Source organism: Fundulus heteroclitus, unplaced genomic scaffold (assembly GCF_011125445.2).
Source record: "Fundulus heteroclitus isolate FHET01 unplaced genomic scaffold, MU-UCD_Fhet_4.1 scaffold_37, whole genome shotgun sequence".
Lineage (NCBI taxonomy): Eukaryota > Metazoa > Chordata > Actinopteri > Cyprinodontiformes > Fundulidae > Fundulus > Fundulus heteroclitus.
Window position 1 is genome coordinate 2,073,184 of NW_023396781.1, and position 14,133 is coordinate 2,087,316.

General features: G+C 46.0%; 1 protein-coding gene across 3 annotated transcripts in view; it reads left to right on the forward strand.

Moving 5' to 3' along the window:
* The window catches only part of LOC118556304 (baculoviral IAP repeat-containing protein 6-like), a 133,629-nt gene continuing 119,496 nt past the window's right edge, over nucleotides 1-14,133 (forward strand). Inside the window, exons 1-10 of one of the 3 annotated variants that reach the window (XM_036130659.1) lie at nucleotides 1-165; nucleotides 259-396; nucleotides 839-966; nucleotides 1,060-1,191; nucleotides 6,121-6,336; nucleotides 6,412-6,595; nucleotides 11,012-11,218; nucleotides 13,029-13,162; nucleotides 13,616-13,769; nucleotides 13,869-13,985. In XM_036130659.1, the coding sequence (XP_035986552.1) occupies nucleotides 27-165; nucleotides 259-396; nucleotides 839-966; nucleotides 1,060-1,191; nucleotides 6,121-6,336; nucleotides 6,412-6,595; nucleotides 11,012-11,218; nucleotides 13,029-13,162; nucleotides 13,616-13,769; nucleotides 13,869-13,985 (1,549 nt within the window). In that variant the 5' untranslated portion in view covers nucleotides 1-26. The remainder of the gene's footprint in view (nucleotides 166-258; nucleotides 397-838; nucleotides 967-1,059; nucleotides 1,192-6,120; nucleotides 6,337-6,411; nucleotides 6,596-11,011; nucleotides 11,219-13,028; nucleotides 13,163-13,615; nucleotides 13,770-13,868; nucleotides 13,986-14,133) is intronic. The other 2 variants (XM_036130660.1, XM_036130661.1) reach the window with 2 other exon arrangements.

Here is a 14,133-nt window from a genome sequence, read left to right on the forward strand (position 1 = left end):
GATCCTTTGGTCTTGGCAGAGTATTCATGCTCCTGTCCTGCATTGGCCAAAGATCCCTGAGTAACAGTGGTGTGTTGGAGGGTCTCCTAAACCTGTTGGACAGCCTGCTGTCCCCTCTGCAGCGACCGCAGGCTGCGTCTCAGCGCAGGACTGAAGGTAAAGCAGGTAAAGCGCACACACACACACACACACACACACACACACACATTGTCCCACATGGTGCAAAATGAGGTGCAACAACGGGTTTGTTTTCTCCAGGAATTTTAGACATTCCCATGATCAGCTGGGTGGTGATGTTGGTTTCCAGACTCTTGGACTATGTAGCCAGTATTGAAGACGAGGCCTCAGGGGCGAAGAAGAACCTTGGAGGGAAGGAAAGGGACAGGCCTGTTACCGGTAGATATATGATCTGTTCCATTTTCAGCCTACATAGTACTGTCAAGTCTTTTAGTGTGAAAGGTCTGCTGTTGAAATGTTCAGAATTCATACAACCCACACTACCGCATATCTATACTAGTCCAATCTTCATTTCTTGGGTAGGAAAGGGAGCTGAGCAATAATCATCCTTGAATCATAATCAGAAATACTTTATGAATCCCAGAGGGAAATTACTTTTGTTAGACGCTACAGATATTCAGATATACAAACCTGTCTGTCTGTCTCTAAATCCTAATAAAGTGATAGTGAAATGACTTGGAAATGGGCAAAGTAAATCATGTTTTCTTTCTTAGTGTAGGGCCCTTTTTTATCTTTGCTCCTGTAGTGAAGGGTGGCTGAAACGGCTCCACTGGTAGTGTTACTCACATTCTTTCATATGTTTTTTTTCTCTGTGTATCAGGGATCCAGTGGAGTTTTATTAACAACACTCTTCAGTCTCAGAACTCAAACAGGACAGCTAAAGGTAGCAGCAGCCTGGATCGGCTCTACTCACGGAAGCTCCGCAAGCAGCTCGTTCATCACAAGCAGGTAGACCTGTTGAGCTCCAAAGCCTGAACAACTGGGGAGCATTACATGAATGCATTTGTAGTGCTTGTTTTAATAGTGCCTGTTTTATTGCAGCAGTTAAATCTATTGAAAGCAAAACAGAAAGCTTTGGTTGAGCAGATAGAGAAGGAGAAGATCCAGAGCAACAAAGGCTCATCATATAAACTGCTGGTGGAGCAGGCTAAACTCAAGCAAGCCACGTCTAAGGTAAGATGTTTAGCCATGGCTATTCTCTACTTTTTAACTCCTCAAATAAAGACTTCTTTATAAGTCATGATGTTTGTGAGACTGACTTCAGATGTCACTAATGATTCACAGTTAGAAACGTTGGGTTACTTAACGTAATCCCTGGTTCTTTGATAACAGAGTGAGGTGTTTCACTATGGGAATCGCCTTGGCGTGACCAACTACGGAAGCTCCAATGACATCACGTCTGTCTGTGACAGACAGGTTGAGCCGTGACCGTGGCTCCACCCACCAACTATATCACGGCCAACCTACCTGCCTCAACTCATTCTAGGCAGGTTTCTTTCCGTGACCATGCAAGAAGGGATGTGTTGGTGAAACACCAGAGATATAGCATCCACAACCCAGTGTGCTAACCTTTGGCGGGAAACAGGTTTGCCCTTATGAGCGGTAGCCCAAGACACAAACAGATGGTCAGCTCTTCTAAAACAGGCTGTCCTGTCCACAGAAGCTCTTAAAGCTCTCACTGGACATAAGCAATGAAGCTTATGCTCTTCTGCTGAAGAAAATGGGGGTGGATGGAATGCCAGTAGTTCCACCATCGAACACCTGTATGATGACTCCAACACCTTTGGCACAAAAGCAGGTTTGGGTCTCAAGCACACCTTAGAGAACCCGGGTGCCCACTGTAAACAGGCCGGACTGACTGAAAGTGCATGCAACTCACTTACCCTCTTAGCCGTGGCCAACGCTAAGAGCAGAGTAGTTTTCAATGAAAGGAACTTTAAGCCAACACCCTCCAAAGGTTCAAAGGGATGATGACAAAGGGCATCCAGCACCAGAGTGAGATCCCATAATGGCACCAAAGGCTTAGAAACTGGCAACTTACGTCGTGCCCCTCTCATGAAACGACACACTAAGGGGTGCTGCCCCACAGGTTTATTACCAAACCCTACGTGACAAGCAGAAATTGCAGCTAAATAAACCTTAATTGTTGAAAAAGCCTTGCCCTTTTCCAACAAGCTCTGCAGAAAGCAGAGCACGTCCACCACTGAACACTGAAAAGGAATGGCCTGTTTCTTCTCACACCATTCCTAAAAAAACCCCGCCATTTACCACTGTAAAGAGAGCGAGTAGAAGAAGCCCTAGCATTCTGTATGGTGTCGATGACCTCTAGGGGAGGCCTGCTCCATCTGAATTCCACCTTTCACGGGCCAAGCCCAGAGAGTTGGGTGATCTGGGTGTGGATGTTAAATCTCCCCTCGCGCCTGAGACAGCCGGTCCCTGCGAATGGGGAGGGGCCATGGTTCGGCTGACAGATTATATCTGCCACCCAGGGCTTCAATGGCCACCATGGGGCCACCAGAATCAAAGACAGGCCCTGTTCCCTCACTCTGACTAGAGTTGAGGATATCAGGCTGAGAGGAGGGAAAGCATAAAGCAACACGTCTGGCCATGGGTAAGCCAGCGCGTCCATGCCCAGTGGAGCGTCTGGGTCTGACAGGGAGAAAAACAGCGAGCAATGAGCGTTTTCCCTTGAGGCGAAAAGATCTACGGCAGCCCGTCCATATCTCTGCCAGATCTGCTCCACCACCTGACGATGCAGCTTCCATTCTCCATACAGAGGGTTCCCTCTGGATAAAAAAATCGGCCCCATGAAACATGTCATCTCAAGGCACTTTACAAAGTCAAGTTCAATCATTATACAGATTTGGTCAGATTATACAGATTGGTCAAAAATGTCCTATATAAGGAAACCAGTTGATTGCATCAAAGTCCTGACAAGCAGCATTCACTCCTGGAGAAGCGTGGAGCTACAGGGAAAGTCGTCTGCATTGTACATGGCTTTGCAGCAATCCCTCATACTGAGCAAGCATGAAGCGACAGTGGGAAGAAAAACTCCCCATTAACGGGAAGGAAAACCTCCAGCAGAACCGGGCTCAGTATGAACGGTCATCTGCCACGACCGACTGGGGTTACAGAAGACAGAGCAGAGACACAAGACAGACAAAAACCTGCGTAAATGTCTGTTTAAGACACGCAGGTCCAGTATGGGCTGTAGTGATAAGGCGTCTTTCTTTGGAATGAGAAAATTGCGCGAGTAGAAGCCCTGACGAACCTCCTCGTCCGCTACTAATCTTATCGCTTTTTTGTCTAACAGGGATGCGATTTCGTCCTTCAGGATGTGAGCCCAATCCCCGGTGGCAACCGAAGAGAGCACTCCTTTGTACCTCGGAGGTCTCACGGCAAACTGTAGGCTGTACCCCTTGGAAATTGTATTCAAAACCCATGGAGAGACTGCGCATGCGCACCACTGATCTGCCCAAGCAGAGAGAGGGATGGCGTCGCTGCTGAGTGACGTAATCCCCTCTGCACTGCTGCGCTCGGCTCTCTTGTAAAGAGCGCGAGCCTCCTCTGCTGGCCGCAGAGGAGAGTGGCAGAGAGCTATTTGTAATTTTCTTTTTTTTGTGGGAGGCTTTCTGCCCTCGGCGACATGCTTGGCTGCAGAAAAGCTTTGTTTATTTTCTCTGATTCCCCCGGAACAAAACATCGTGCAACAGGGCACAGCTGAGTGCTTGGTGACACTGATAAAACGCTGTGGAATGTTGGTGACACTGCGTCATCTGCCCCAAAATGTCTTCTCTCTGAACAAGAGAAGGAGAACTTAACGTGACTCCTGGTGAACTGGGAACTACAGGAGCATCTGTACCCTGGGCAGTGCCTGGAAATCTTCTCTTCAGAGGGGAGGTTGTCAACAGAGGGGTTAGGTGGCCCGCCTCTTCTTGCTGTCCCCGGGGTGGGATGGACAATTTTTTGCCACAGCCGCTGCCAAACAGTGCTTCCCCCATGGTCTTGGGTTCTCCAATTTGCTCTGCTGGGCAGGTTGTGTAGAAGGTCTCCTTGAAGTCCTGGCTCCACTTTGCCGCACTCTCACTGCAGCAGCAGCAAAACCAGGTCTAGGACCCTGTGGGGGGGTTTGGCTGGGCTTGCGAGGCAAACAAAGGTTAAAAGCCTCTCCCCCCTGTTTTCTGTGGGTACTTGTCTCCCTCATTTTCTCCAAGGAGGGGCCAAATAGACCTTTTGTCGGGTCATAGGTTGCGTCCATGATCTCAGCCTTCTGGGAATCACTCAGGCCTGATAGGTTTAACCATAGGCCTCTTTCCCCTGAGACAGCCAGACCCATCACACGACCGCAACCTTGGACTGCACCTCTAGAGGAGCGTAAAATGAGATCGTTCACAACACAAATCTCATCCCACAGACTGGGGTTAGGTGTCCCCGAGTCCAGTTGACACCCCATCTACTCCAGGATTTCGCCTTGGTATGCAGACAACAGTGTAACAGCGTTAAGCGAGCACACTGACTGACCAGCATACCTATACATCCTCTGGTAAATGGAGGCAGTGAGGCGATCCATTTTACCTGGGAGCGAGATGTTAGAAGATGCTGAAACCGATCTGCGATTAGGGTGGAGGTGGTAAGCCACTGAAGGCTCCACTGCTGGGGGTTCGGCCAGCCCCAGTTCACCCATACCCTGTATCTCCAGCTTAGGGAAGCCCTTGGTGGGAAGCTTGCTCTTAAATGGGCTGGACCAGAAACAGCTCATTTCTCTCATGCAAGCAGGAACGGCTGGTAAAAGCTGCTTTGCTGATGGTACAGCAGGTAGAAGCCTTTTACCATCATACAGGTCCCGTACTGCTCCTCCTGTATCTTGAGCTGCTGGCCAGGGGATGTTAAGCTTTAAAGCCGCCCGCCTGCACACATCGTACAGGTCACTGTCCCCCGGGGAGGTGACTTCTGCCCCGCTCGGTGGCCTGGAGTGTTGACCCGGGAAGGTTGAGTCATCCTCCTCCTCCTCCATGTCCTCTACTTCGAGGAGGTCAGAGTTGGCGTCATCCTCCGTTTCATTGAGTTTCCCGCTATCCGTAAGGCCCTCAAACAGGGGAGGCATGGACGGGTACTCCTCCATCATGTCCGCCCAGCTTTTAGAAGCTCGCGGCAGATGGTTTTCACCCGCCGCCGCAACGGCTGAAGGTGAGGAGAGGCACGGGTCCTGGCTGTTAGCGACAGCCACCCTCAGCCGCCTCTCCAGGATCTTTTCCGGCATCGACGCGCAGTGCTGGCACCCCTGAGGGTCGGCCAGCGATGCCTGAGCGTGTTTAGTACCCATGCATGCATGCAATGCACATCGGATGAGGGTCCCGCCCCGAGATAGATGCCCCGCATGACGCTGGGATACAACCTCTTTAACTGTCGGTTCCGAACCTTTGGCAGGGGTAGGAGCCGCAGCCATGACAATAGACAAACACAGAGCTCGTCGTTACACGTTAGCTCTTAAATGATATTACGTCCGTTCGCCACAACACGTTAACCCGGACTCTTAAGCTAGCAATACACCGCTAGCTAAAAAACAAAGCCCACTTTACGTGATAACTCGGTTGACACAAACGCTATCTATTCTGTTAATTAAAACAGAGTAGATACCGGAACAGTTCGCCTTTACGCGGTCACAGCTCCAAACGTTTGTGTTTTTTTTTTTTTGTTTTTTTTTAAAGTGCTTTTTTCGAAGCGCTTACCCAGCACGGCACAGGTCACTCCTGGTCCTGCGTTCAGCGACGTTTTCCTTTACGGAACGCCTTAGAACCGTTAAACAGGTCCAAACTAGCCTGAGCGCGCTGAGGGAGCTTAGCTGTAGTCTTCACACGGGAAGAAAGCGAGAATGAGTTGAGGCAGGTAGGTTGGCCGTAATATAGTTGGTGGGTGGAGCCACGGTCATGGCTCAACCTGTCTGTCACAGACAGACGTGATGTCATTGGAGCTTCCGTAGTTGGTCACGCCAAAGCGATTCCCATAGTGAAACACCGAGCGAAGTTAGAAAAAGAAATATTATAATGTAGTTTACCTTAACCTAGCACTTTGTACTGATATTGCTTCATTTTTCCCTCGCAGCACTTTAAAGACCTGATCCGTCTGAGACGGACAGCTGAATGGCCTCGCTCCACACTGGATGCAGAGTCCACTACAGTCAAAGAAGCCCCAGAAGTAGAACCTCTGCCCTTCACTTTGTCCCATGAACGCTGCATCTCTGTCGTGCAGAAGCTTGCCCTCTTTTTGCTCTCCATGGACTTCACCTGCCATGCCGACCTGCTGCTTTTTGTCTGCAAGGTATTCAGCTGAAATAAGGGCATGGGTCTTCTAAATGTTGCTTGTGTGGTCATATGATTGATGTTGTCGTTTCAGGTACTTGCTAGGATAGCTAATGCCACGAGACCTACAATCCATCTGTGTGAGGTGGTGTCTGAACAGCAGCTGGAACGCCTTTTGCTACTGCTTGTAGGAACAGACTTCAATCGAGGGGATATCTCCTGGGGAGGGGCATGGGCACAGTACTCTCTCACATGTATGCTCCAGGACATCCTGGCAGGTTGGTTTAATCTGGTGCTATCCCACTTTTTTGTCCTAATTAACCCAGTGCTTGTGTGCATTGTTGCAAGTGTGAGACCAGATGACAAAACCCACTCTTCTGCTCCCTCAAAGTCACAATGATGTTTTTAGGTGTCAAAGCATCATTTACGTGAATAGGTAGGGGAGACCGGGGCTAATTGTCACACTTTTTTCACTCATACATAAATATTAGAATCAAAACACCATATATAAAAAACACATGTACCAGATGAAAGACCAAAGTCTCAGGTATAAATTTTGTATTCGGGTCATTTTCATATCTTATTTCTGTGCAGTTATAAGCGATCTAATGGAGATTGTCACCATGTGACAACTTGCCCCTCCAAGGAGTAAGTTGTCACACTATGTGGGGTAAGATGTAACACGGGGTTTTGCGACCAATAAAATAAGGGCAAAATTAATTTTGTTGTTATTTTTAATGTTAAGTGAATAAATGACAATAACCCACTTTTACTACTTATGAAATAACATGAAATAATATGCAGCATGCACTATGAAACTGACACTTTGAATACAAACAAAAGAACAAAAGAAAATCTCACGAGTCAGACTCCTCATCTGAGTTGCAGTTTTGGCACAGCTTATGTAGAGTGAATTGCCAGGAGCACATGCATTATATGAAATAACATGAAATATTATGAAACATTGATAGCTGTCTGACCCTGAATTTCCTCTGGTGTGAATGTTTTACAGTTTCACGCCAAAGTACGGTAATTGACATTAAAGTCCTTCGCTGTACTCCTGTTCGACTTGTGACCTAGGGTCACTTGCCTGACTGCCCTCAGCATCACGTCAAGTGCAGCACGGCCATACTCTGTTTTTCTTTTAAAACTCCTGAACATCTTCTCAGTATGTCCTCTCGTTTAAATTGCTCTTTTTTATGTAAAAATAATGTAACATTATTATTAGGATGTATTGATTTAAATCATTTTTGAAAATTATCATTTTGGGGTAAGTTGCTACATGTGACAAGTTACCCCAAATAACCATGTTTGCTAATGCTAGCTCTATCTTAATGTTGGGCTTAATCAGAACAATGACTGAGCTATGACTGGATGCCTTAATATCTACTTTAACAAGTCCATATGTATAACTGCTAGAATTTTTATCTGAATGAAGGTTATTTAAAAAAATATAGAGTTAATATTTTTTACTTTGGGTAGGCGGAAATGGTCAATTGGTGCTCATCTCAAAACTTACGATGTCTTGTCCTCTTCTCACTCAGTCCGTGAGACCTGACCATGCAAAGGAAGCAAACTAGTATTCCATGTTTTGGTTGCACACTCTGATGGAGAAGATAATTGCAATGTGACAACTTACCCGTGTGACAACTAGCCCCCGTCTCCCCTACTCTGTAGTACCAACGGAATTCAGTCTATAAAAGTGCCGAGTTCGGTTTCTGTCCTAAAAGGCTTACTATGCAACATTTTTCAGTTAATTAATGTGTTCCATACCGTTTTGGATGATTAAATGAGTCATTTCAGGTCAAACAAAGGTTTTCTCGGCCGCCCTGGTGGTCTGTGGGGGAAATACCTCACTTGTAATTGCAAGAGCTCTCAGTCCGCACTCACAGGCTCAGAAGTCTCGTGCAAGACCGCGAGAGTCGGTCTTGCTTTACGGCGAGAACTCCATGTGTTTTTTCCCTGCCATTCACTATATGCACGCGCGAAAGCAACAAAGAACCGTGTGTTAACGTCAAATAAACGTGTAAGCATATCAAGTTTTATTATTATTATTATTATTTATTTATTTATTTATTTTTTTGAATGTTGGCGAGACGCTGTCGCGGCGGCCGCCTCGCCAAGATAGCGCTGCGGGAAGCCTGATGTTCATACTTCATTGTTTGTACTGCCGTTTTTTCCACTTTTCGTTGCGTTCGCCTGTCTGCTAAGCTCAAAACAACCGCGCCTGGCTTGACGGAGAAACCAGAACAGCTGAGCATCTTTATGACAGTGCACTTTTACTTTCGCCCTCTGGGGGGAGCCTCGCTGGAAAATCAACCCCGGTTGCATAATATACCTTTAACCCGTGGTAAATGTACAACTACATGTGTATCCTGAGCTGCTGCTGGAAGTATGCTAACATGTGGAGAACAGCCAGAAGAAAACATGCAACGCTCCTTATAGACAAGACAAACCAAATGCTGAACGGTGCTACATGCCAAGCTAGCATTAGCATGCCCTCTGAGCTCTACTGTGCATCACGGCATGCAACACTCCACAGCTAGTCCCAAATAGACTAAAAAAGACGTCTTATCCCGACTTTGTCCTGAAACCTAAATCAAGGAGATTGCTTGGAGCATGGAAGCTTGAGGCAGTTGTCAATACAAGTGTTGTAGCAGATCTGTTGCTGCGTCGATGCATCACACAAACACCTTTTGAGCTTTAGGGGGGCAGGGAAACACACTGTACATGTAACAAAGTTGCCGACAAGTGAAATCTCAGATATGTCGCGTATGGTGGATAAACAGGAACATGGAAGAATGTGTCCTTCAGCTGGACAGATGAGAACCAGTTTCCCTGTAGCTGGAAGCGCAGGAGGGATGCAAGCGTTAGCATTTGACTGTGTAACAACAGACGAGGCTGGTGTGCTCTCCTCATCAACCAGGGACACCAACACTGCCAGAGGAAGCAGCCTGAAGACTTTGGACAAAGATCTCATCCTCCCCTAATATGAAGAGCTCTGAGGTGTTGCCGTTGTCATCCTCGTAATCCAGTTGGTGTCCAGTCTGTAGACTAGGGGTGTGCAAAGTAATCGAGTATCGATTATTAGTTAAAAAAAAATTATAAATAAAATTGCATGAATGGTTGGCGAACATCAGCCAAACACAAGTGGAATACAACTTCATTGGTTTAAAGGACCACTGAGGCCATGTAAACAGCACTGATTATCCTTATTTTGTTATTTTAAGTTATATAAATCCTAAGCACTTTTTGTCAGTGTGTCCACTCCAGTAACAGTAATATTTGTTTTCATGGTAATACCTCCAAAAGTCGTTTCAATAAATACAGCTATGTATGAATTCAGTTTCTTTCAGTTATGTATCAATTGAAGACACTATCCAGATCATACACAGCCAGTCAGCCACTGGTAATGGCTGTATTTTTTTCTAACAATGTTCAGTAAAAATATCCCAATGCATCGCGATACATCGCAATAATTCAAGTATTGTGATGCATGGTGATAGAATCGCATCGTGGCTTCTTTGGCAATACCCACCCCTACTGTAGACCCGTGTGTGTGTGGTGGCCAAGCAAGTGACAGTTTTGGGTCCTGACTTTTTAGGATGAAGCACTACCTTGGAGGCTTAATAGGCAAGCCGGCCTGTTTATCTAGCCTAGAAAGTAGTTGAATAATTTAAACAACTATGGTTACACACATATACCCCGTTTCCACTCCCCCCTTTTTAACCGAGCTGAGACCAGTCCGAGCTCGGTAACTGAGATAACTATCGAGTGTAAATGGAACGCAAACTGAACTGGACCGAGCCAGACACAACCGGACCGCGCTAAATCTAGACCAGTTCCATGGGTGGCTTCGGCTCGTTTTTTTTCTGGCCCGGTTTTCTGATAACAAAGAGCGCATGAGCAGACGGTGTCATCTCCTTACAGCCAGCTGACATTTCAGACATTTATAAAAATACTAGCTTCCCTACCGTGCCACACGGTTTCCAGAGATGATTCTGCTTAGCAGTGTGATGAAGCTCAGCGTCTGTCGTTGTGACCGGTGTCTGTAAATCCTGATTAGATGTTCATTTGTCTTGTCCACGTCCCAAAAGCCCACTCTATCAAGTAAATTCACCAAAAGTTGTAGTCTTCGCCTGACTCTCCGCAAACGACGACGTTTCACCAAACATAACATCCTGAATGTTACGGGCGCCACCATTTTGATTTGCCTTCAATTCCAGAGAGCAGTAGTACCGCAGACCGTCACTAGGAGGCGAGGAGCCAAGGGACCGAGATAGCGTGATGTGTAAACGTCGTCAGAACCAAGCTCGCCTTGGTTAACTGAACCGAGCTCAGCATAGATCGGTTTAACAAGGGGAGTGGAAATGGGGCTATTGTTATAGTGAGAGCCAAATGACTTTGAAGCCAATGTTGATATCGAGATAATCTGGTCTTTATAAAGTCATTGTACTGTGGAGACATCTGCCAGGTCATTTTAATGCATGGTGCAGAATTGCTTTTCAATTCAAAAATACTTTATTAATCCTAAAGGGAAATTTAATTTTACATTTTGGATGCTGTGGCAGATATTCTCCACTGTCTTTGCAGTTCATCCATATTTGGATGGTTGTTTGGAGTAGGGACAATCTGTCCTCTGCTCAAGATGCAAAGCAGATGCAGCTTTTGATCATCTTTCTGTGTGGTCCAAGGTGAACTGATGTCTCCAGGCTCTCTTGATTCCATGGAAGAGGTGGTGGTTGTGGGTGACGAGGCAGGGGCATCATCTTCTTCAGCCGTGCCAGACTCAGACGACTCGCTGGCCCAGCCTCCCACCATTCCCCTGGTGGAGACCATCGATGAAGCTCTGGTGCCAGATATCATCGCCGGTACTCCAGCCACCTCCACGGTGTTTCAAAGTACGTGGCTACCTTGTGTCCTTCTATTACACTTCCTACAATATTATATACAAAATCTAAAGCCAGGCTTTTTGATGTTGCAGTATTAAACTATTTTTATTATTATTATTATTATTATTCCATATTTACTTTACAGTCATGGCCAAAAGTATTGAGAATGATTCCAATGTTATTATTTCCAAAGTCTACTGCTTCAGTTTTTATAACGGCAATTTGCATATACTCCAGAATGTTATAAATCAGCATAACAGCAATTAATTGCAAAGTCAATATTTGCCTAGAAAATGAACTTTATCCCCCAAAACACATTTCAGCATCATTGCAGCCCTGCCTTAAAGGAGCAGCTAACATTGTTTCAGGGATTGTTCCATTAACACAGGTGTGGGTGGTGATGAGGACAGGGCTGGAGATCAATCTGTCATGATTAAGTCAGAATGACACCACTGGACACTTTAAAAAGAGGCTGGTGTTTGGCATCATTGTTTCTCTGCTGTGAACCATGGTCATCTCTAAAGAAACACGTGCAGTCATCATTGCACTGCACAAAAATGGCCTAACAGGAAAGAGAATGGCAGCTAGAAAGATTGCACCTCAGTCAATCTATGGCATCATCAAGAACTTCAAGGAGAGAAGTTCCATTGTTGCCAGAAAGGCTCCAGGGCGCCCCAGAAAGACCAGCAAGCGCCAGGACCGCCTCTGAAAAGTGTTTCAGCTGCGGGATCGGGCTACCACCAGTGCAGAGCTTGCTCAGGAATGGCAGCAGGCAGGTGTTAGTGCATCTGCACGCACTGTGAGGCGGAGACTCTTGGAGCAAGGCCTGGTCTGAAGGAGGGCAGCAAAGAAGCCACTTCTCTCCAGGAAAAACATCAGGGACAGACTGATATTCTGCAAAAGCTACAGGGAGTGGACTGCTGAGGACTGGGCTAAAGTCATTTTTTCTGATCAATCCTCTTTCCCATTGTTTGGGACATCTGGAAAACAGCTGGTTGAGAGAAGACGAGGTGAGCACTACCACCAGTCTGGTCTCATGCCGACTGTAAAGCATCCTGAAACCATTCATGTGTGGGGTTGCTTCTCAGCCAAGGGAGTCGACTCTCTCACAGTCTGACCTAAAAACAGCCATGAATAAAGAATGGTAGCAGAATGTCCTCCCAGAGCAACTTAGCCCTAACCCTAACCGTCCCAGAGCAGTTTGGTGATGAACAATGACTTTTCCAGCATGATGGAGCACCTTGCCATAAAGCAAAGGTGATATCTAACTGGCTCAGGGAACAAAACAGAGAGATTTTGGGTCCATGGCCTGGAAACTCCCCTGATCTTAATCCCACTGAAAACTTGTGGTCAATCATCAAGAGACGGGTGGAAAAAGGAAAACTTAGGAATTCTGACAAAATGTAAGCATTAATTGTGCAAGAATGGACTGCTATCAGTCAGGATTTGGTCCAGAAGTTGATTGAGAGCATACCAGGGAGAATTGCAGAGGTCCTGAAGAAGAGGGCTCAACAGAGAACAGCAGCTCATGTGAAAATATTTGTGTCATTCTCAATACTTTTGGCCATGACTGTAAATGTTAGTTTGAACTAACTGTGCTCTAAAAGCGATCAAGCTTTAGAGGAAGTTCAGTAGCCATGGCAAAGTCAGCTTTAGTTTTACTTGATAGCAACAACACTAAGTCCATTTTTCTTACTATGTATTATTTGGTATATTACTATTAAAAGTGCCCCAAAGCCTGCTAAAGAACAATTATCTGTTACTTACATTTTTACTTGTGTAAACTTGGAATTATTAAAGATCCTTTTATTATCCAAAGGTGCTCCACCTCTATCATCTTTGGAAAAAGATAAAGACATAGACTTTGACTTGCTACAAGACCTCATGGATGTTGATATTGATCCTTTAGATATTGATTTGGAAAAAGATCCACTTGCTGCCAAAGTATTTAAGGTATGTTGATTTTATAACTTTCTTCTTTCACCCTTTCTTTTACCAATTGTCTATGCATAAGCTTGCGATGCTATGTGTTTATTTGACCAACCTGCTATAACCTTAATAAAACAATATATCAACATGGAACGGCCATGTGGTGTGTGTTGTTCAGAACCTGGTAAAGAACTTTAACAGGGTGTGTGTTTAGAATGATTGTGATATGACTAGTAAGCACCTACTTTGGACACACACTGCCTTTAGTCACCACCTGTCCTACAGCCGTAGTTCCCCCGTCCTCCTGGTTTCTCCCACTCCTCCACCCCCCTCCTGTCTTCCAAACAATGGCCAAAAAGATTTCAATAAATATTGTTTTACTGCATTGTTTATGCGATGAATGAATTGCAAAGCCCGGTCATAAGACTGTTCTGTCCTCATGTTTGCTTTCCACTCTTATCTTATCTTTTTTTTCAGCCTATAAGCAGCACCTGGTATGACTACTGGGGTGCTGACTATGGGACATATGGGTACAATCCTTACATCGGAGGCGTTGGTATTCCAGTATCCAAGCCTTCAGTTGCACCTGAAAAGCCTGCCTCCCAGTGTGTGTCGGTCTCTGTGTCTCAAGGTGAGCAGAAGGGACATCTCTGCTGTTCTTCAGTGCAGCTTTTATGTTTTTGGAAGCGTTTCCACCCAAGCCTAAATGCTCGGCTTCTTGTTTCCCCAGCTCTGGATGCCCGGCTGGAGGTCGGTCTGGAGCAGCAGGCTGAGCTGATGCTCAAAATGATGGCCACTTTGCAAGCGGACTCCATTCTACAGGCTCTCAGTTCAAGTTCATCTACAAGTAAGGCGGTGAAGGGAAACAGAGCAGACGATTGAAGGAAGCTTTAGGTATCTGCTGTTTGCAGCAAGATGTTGTGGAGAGTCCAGCCATGTGTGGCAGCCAGTGACCTGAATCAGCTGACAGAGAGCGCTGTTTGATCATGGAGAGC